The 6,176-nt window shown below is 47.2% G+C and overlaps 1 protein-coding gene across 1 annotated transcript in view; it reads right to left on the bottom strand.

The window, feature by feature from the left end:
• adgra1a (adhesion G protein-coupled receptor A1a) overlaps positions 1 to 1,622 on the bottom strand; it is a gene marked incomplete at its 3' end in the record, with an annotated part of 8,620 nt that extends 6,998 nt beyond the window's left edge. The window contains exon 1 of the mRNA XM_080834498.1: positions 1,501 to 1,622. Within this exon, the coding sequence (XP_080690624.1) occupies positions 1,501 to 1,550 (50 nt within the window). The 5' untranslated portion in view covers positions 1,551 to 1,622. The remainder of the gene's footprint in view (positions 1 to 1,500) is intronic.
• Positions 1,623 to 6,176: the final 4,554 nt, after the last annotated feature.

Raw genomic sequence — 6,176 nt, forward strand, 5'->3', positions numbered from 1 at the left:
GAAAAACATAAAACTGCTCCCATCCAAGGCAGTAGCAATAAATCTGATGTCTATTAAACCGGGTGACTAAAGCCTGGCTCATCCCAGAAGGAGTCTGTTTTATTGTTGTTTTTTTGTCTTTTTTTATGAATTTATTTATCTATTTATTTATTTAGTGGGCAGGGCATGTGGCTCAGCCTCGTTGGACTTGGCTGTACTCCCATCGGAGGGAGTCAGCCTGTCCCCCCCCTTCTCACCTTCCCTCTCTTTCTAAGTCTCTCTCTCACTCTCTCTCTCTCTCTCTCTCCCTCTGTCTCTCTCCCTGTCTCCCTCACCCCCCCCCCCCCCACTGCTTTCTGTTCCTTCCTCTCTTCTTTCTCCGAGCAAGTGTTACTCACCAGATAGCACTCTCTCTCACACAGCCAGAGAGATGATACTAATAAACGGCGGGCATCTGAGTCAGGATGGACGCAAACCTCCGCTATGCCCTGACCCCGGACAAAGCAAACGGAAGAGGAAAAAATAACTCCTTCCTCCCACGTCGTACTTCTTAATTACTCACGCCTGCTGGCATTTAACGCTCAGACGGGTCTGCTTCCTCTCTCCTGGCTCAGAAGCCAATCATTAAGGAGACTCTAATGTACTCTGTAGATTGTGTGTGTGTGCTTCATTTTGTGTGTGTGTGTGTGTGTGTGTGTGTTTGTGTCTGTGTGTGTGCTTAAGTCTCTGTGTGTGTATGTGCTTAAGTCTGTGTGTGTGTGTGTGTGTGTGTGTGTATGTGTGTGTGTGTGTGTGAGTGTGTGTGTGACAGACCTCGCCCAAGTTTATCTAAGTGCTCCGGATGCGGCCGTGAAGCCCACAGTCCACAGAGAGGCAGATTCACAGACACCCTGGAGACACCCTAGCTGGCAGCCTCAACTCACCTGGCAGTAATGCAGGGGCAGTCAGATCTGCTAAACCTGCAGTATTTGTGATTTTGGCTAAACTGTGATGTCTTATGCACTGTTGGGTGGGCTGGGTGAGTCTGGCAAAAGGAGTGCAGCCGGTGCTGAGATGTTTTGGATTGGCAACGGCGGTTTGGACTTTTCTTTACTGAGTCATAGGACATGTGTTGGGGTGTGTGGGCTCCATTGAGCTGTGGGTTTCATATGTAGTACACATCAATTAGCATGGATAAGTGAAGTTAAATATCATATAGGCTGCACTGGGTAAGGCTACCACAGGCTATACTGGACACTGTTGGCTTTGTTGTGTAATGTGAACCCTGCTGGGCTATGTGGGGTGGGTCCACATCCAGACGGGAGCGACAGTGGTACAGAGGTAGAGAAGGTAGAGAAGTCGTTTAATAATCTGAAGTTTGCTAGTTCAATTCCCTGTCGAAGCGTCCTTGAGCAAGACACTGATCCCCTAATTGCTCCTGATGTGCAGTGTGCCATCAGTGTAAATGTAACATGTGTATACATTGTAAGTCGCTTTGGATAAATGACTAAATGTAAATGTACACTGGGTGATGTCCAGTACCTGTAGTGGACGATGTAGGTGAAGATGGACACCAGCATGCACAGCAGCATGACGGCGGTGCAGGCGTACACCACCGGGTGCAGGTAGTCCCCCGGGTATGGCGGGAAGGACAGCACCCGCTTCAGATCCTGCGAGCGAGGGACAAGAGGGCATTCCATTGAGCATTTACAGACCCATACACACATACTCAGACACATGCAAACACTCACACACACACACACACACACACACACATGACCTGTCACTCTCTGTAATGTAAGTTAGTTCCTGTTTTAGATTAATATGAGCGTGTTATATGTACAGGAAGTGACATACATTCTGTACAGGAAGTGACATACATAGTGTACATAAAGCACATCCTAAGTCAGAGGAAGTCATGTTAGTCTGCAGACGTGTATGTAGTTTGTCCTCACATCTGTTTTGGAGTCTAGCTCCTGATTATTGTGGGGAGAGGAGGACAAGAGACAACAACTGTGTTGAGGTCTGTGGTATACACACAACACATACTCACACACACACAACTCATCCTCACACACACACACACAACACATACTCACACACACACAAACAACACACACACACAGATACAGATACTCACAGACACACACAGAACACATACTCACACACACACTTACAAACAACATATACTTACACACACACACACACAACACATTCTCACACACACACACACACAACACATACTCACACACACACTTACAAACAACATATACTTACACACACACACAACACATTCTCACACACACACTTACACACACAGACACGCATATACAGAGTTCACAGAGGCACACAAACAAATACTAATTTCCACCCACACATAGAACAACCAATACGACACAAATACAACAATCAAACTTGGAGACACACCCTCACAGAAGCAAACATACAGAGTTGACGGCACTCTTCCAGACACACTTTACTCACACAATCATGTAGGAAGCCTCCGCCTCAAACACACACACACGCACACACACACACACACACACACACACACACACACACACACACACACACACACACACACACACCCGCAGCACCTCCACCCCCAGCCCCCCAATCCCCTCATTCTTTCATATTTAATTACCAGAAGACTGATTAGTTTTCCTCCTGTGTCTAGACCCTGTAGGAGTGTGTGTGTGTGTGTGTGTGTGTGTGTGTGTGTGTGTGTGTGTGGGGGGGGGGGGTGTGAGTGTGTGTGAGTGTGTGTGTGTGTGTGTGTGTGTGTGTGTGTGTGTATGTGTGTGTGTGTGTGTGTGTGTGTGCAAGTGTGAGAGTGTGTTTGTGATAGAGAAAGAAACCCGGAGAAAGAAAGAAAACGCGTGGGCATGTATTTCTGTGCGTTTGTGAGTGTGAGTGTGTGTGTGTGAGTGTATGTTTGTGTGTGTGGGTGTGTGTGTGTGTGTATCTGTGAGTGAGTGAGAAACAGTCCCTCTCTGAGATTTCTGTCCCTGAGAGGCAAAGATATACGCCCACACTCATCACTCTCTCCCTATCTCTCCCTCCCTCTCCTCCAGCTCCCTCTTCATATCTCGCTTTCCTTCCCCCTCTTCTCCTATATTTGTCGTCTCTCCATCTCTATTTCTCTCTCTCTCTTCTTCCCTTCCAGTTCAGTTTGTCTATTTTCTGTTTTATCATCCAGCCTGAAGTTACCCTCTGCTGTGCAACAGCGGCCCAATCCCCTCAGGCATGCCGCATCACACACACACACACACACACTTACACTCCCAGAATACCCTTTACACTCAGCCTCAAACGTCCACGCTCCACGCTCCACCTCCCATCCTCCAACAGCGCCACCTATCTCCAGCTACCCTCACCACCCCCAGAACCCCACCCCCCCACCCCAAAAAAACATGCAACTTCCTCTGTCTCTCCTTGAGACTCCGTCTGTGTTCCCATCCACCAATTACCCACTCTTCTAACTGAATCCAGAATCAACCCGCCGGGGATACACTCTCACTCGAGAAATCCACTCTGTCTGAAGTCAGAGAGACAATCCTCCTTCTCAGCTAAGGCAGGCTTACAGTCAATGTGGTATTTGTACCTTGATTGTAAATACAAGGGGGGTTTAGCTGGCTGGCAAGGACTCCTAAAATTATTACTTAAGGGTCCTTAAATCTTTTCTAGCAAGCAAATAAAAATTATATATTATGCAGGTGCTGCAGAGTGCTGTGGGGGTGGGGGGGCGGCTAAAACAAGTGAGGCTCATGCGATCTTAAGAACGCATAAAATCAAGTCATAAACCTTGTCTTTGAGTATGCTATGCAAAGGGTAATCCTTAAAAGACCCTCTCTGCATAACAACCCCATCCTGCATGCTTTCCGCAGACTAAAATCATTGCCGGTTGGGCAACTGGATGGGACTGGACTCAACTTCACTCCTCCTTTCTCTTCCTCATTCCTTTCTTTTGTCTCTGCACTCTCTTGGCCGCCACTCTCTCCGGCCAGAGGCGCTTGGCTCTGACAGGCCGAGCACACAAGCAAGATAAAAAAGGTCAGTGCGCAGAGAGTTGGGAGGTGGAAGACGACTCCTGCGCAGGTCTCGGCCAATCAGTGTGTAGCGGGACAGGAAAGAAGGCCAGTGTGCAGATGAGGCGAGGATGAAGAACCGCCTCAATTCTGTGCGATGACCTTCTTTCTGTTTCAAAGACTGATGCCTGCACACACACACACTCACCCACATACACACACACCTGATTGTCACTTCAGACCCGTTTCCAACGCTACAATAAGGGCTCAGGGAAAAGTTAAACAAACAAGTGTCAACACGCCACTGTGATGTAGGGGCCTCACGCTGGCCAACAGGAATATCCCCACAACAACAACAACAACAATCCCACTGTGGCCACAGTCCAGACAAGTGTGTCGCTGATGTTTGGGAGCTGGGCCTAATCTCGGCTGATTTCATCTGGACTTTTAAAGCTGATCGAATTTGAATGCTGGGATGTACCCTCTGACATTCATGTTTGTTTGGCCAATCAAAATGCTTCTTTAAATGTATGTTTGACCCCGGTCAGCTGATGGCACCACGCAGAGTTCATCAAAGCTATTCCATCCATCTCAATCAAAGGTACAATACAGACAGGGAGACAGCAAGAGACAGGGGGGGGGGCTTAGAAAGGATTTAGATCAGCTGGGGATTATAACCATAAATGGCAAGAAAGACATGTACAATGGACTTGAAAATGTAATGTGACGGACTGACACACATGAACACATCTTTGTGACGCGCTGTGAGTGCTTGAGTGGTCGGATTAGACTGCGAGGCAACAGACAAATTCAGCTCGGAAACGGAGAAGGGAAGAATTACACTAGGGGCACACACACACACACACACACACACACACACACACACACACACACACACACACAGCCATGGTGACTGTCTCTTCCTTTTAATAAGTTTAGTCAAAAATCCGTTTGGGACTTCTTTAAGAACTTAGTGCTTCCCTTTAGTTTTTTTTATACTTTTCTAAAACATTTAGCACACACAAAAGCCATTACAGCAACCATTAGTCTGACAAAGACTATCTAAATGTATTATTACAGCTGATGGATTTCCCTTCCAACGTGTATTTTTAGACCTGCACCGAGAGTCAATGAAGACGGCACTCACTCCAAAAAAAAAAAGTAAGTGCCTCGATAAGGTTGTGTGACTGGCAAACACTCCATCATCACACAAACAGGAACCAGCTCACTGCCGCCACATGGAAGCGCACCCCACTTCATTTTTTACCAACACCATTTGGAACTGGAATGGCGAGTCAGGCTGGGAGCCCACTACTGTCACAGAGTTCCCACTCTCACTGGAGGATTGGAGGCGTGAGCCGTTAAGAAAAGCACCCCGCGGAGGTAGCCAAAACACAAATCAAATCATCTCCCTCCAGCCCCCAGCTGAAACCATCTCTTCTAGTCGTCGGCCAGCACTCTGCCGGAACCTGCCAAAGACGCATTGGCCCCTTTACAGAAAGCATCGTAGAGTAGAGTCTTACCCCCCTTACCCCCCCCCCCCCCCCCCCCAAATAACGGTTCTCAGCCTTAATTTCAATCAAAGAACCCCTAATGGTTAGAAAAGTGTTATTTTCAACTTTAGTTGGTCAGTATCCTACGATCCCACGGTTGTGAGGATTCAGCAAAGAACCTTACAACCTTGTACACCTTTTACATTAGAAGACATTTTTGCCAAAAAGGCTGAAAACATTCTACTGAATGGAAAGTCACATCACAAAAACTAGTAATAAGGGTCTTAAAAGGGACATTGAGGCTGAAATGTGTTCTTCAAGGGTTGTTCTGAGGATAAAATTAGGGGGGGGGAGGGGGGGAGTCTTTCCATGCCTGTGTATTGGTCTTAGGTTAGGTTTTCCTAAGTGAATGCCAATATTACTTAAAGAAGCATTATGGAGGTTTGGTCTAAAACTAGCAAGCTACCTACCTACAAAGAAGGCAAAAACCTCAAGAAACATCATGGCATGGCACTGATAAAAGCTTGCTAACAAGCAAACTGGCGTCTTCTGGTGCTGCGGGGTGTTCTGAACCAGGCCTCAGAACTACATAGTGCATAGCCTGAACAGCTCGTGGGAATGACAGCTGTGTGTCTGTCCTTCACATGACCATATCCCATCAAAATTAATTTGAGGTGTATGCGAAAGATGATTTGCT

The sequence above is a fragment of the Sprattus sprattus genome, assembly GCF_963457725.1.
Source record: "Sprattus sprattus genome assembly, chromosome: 3".
NCBI lineage: Eukaryota > Metazoa > Chordata > Actinopteri > Clupeiformes > Clupeidae > Sprattus > Sprattus sprattus.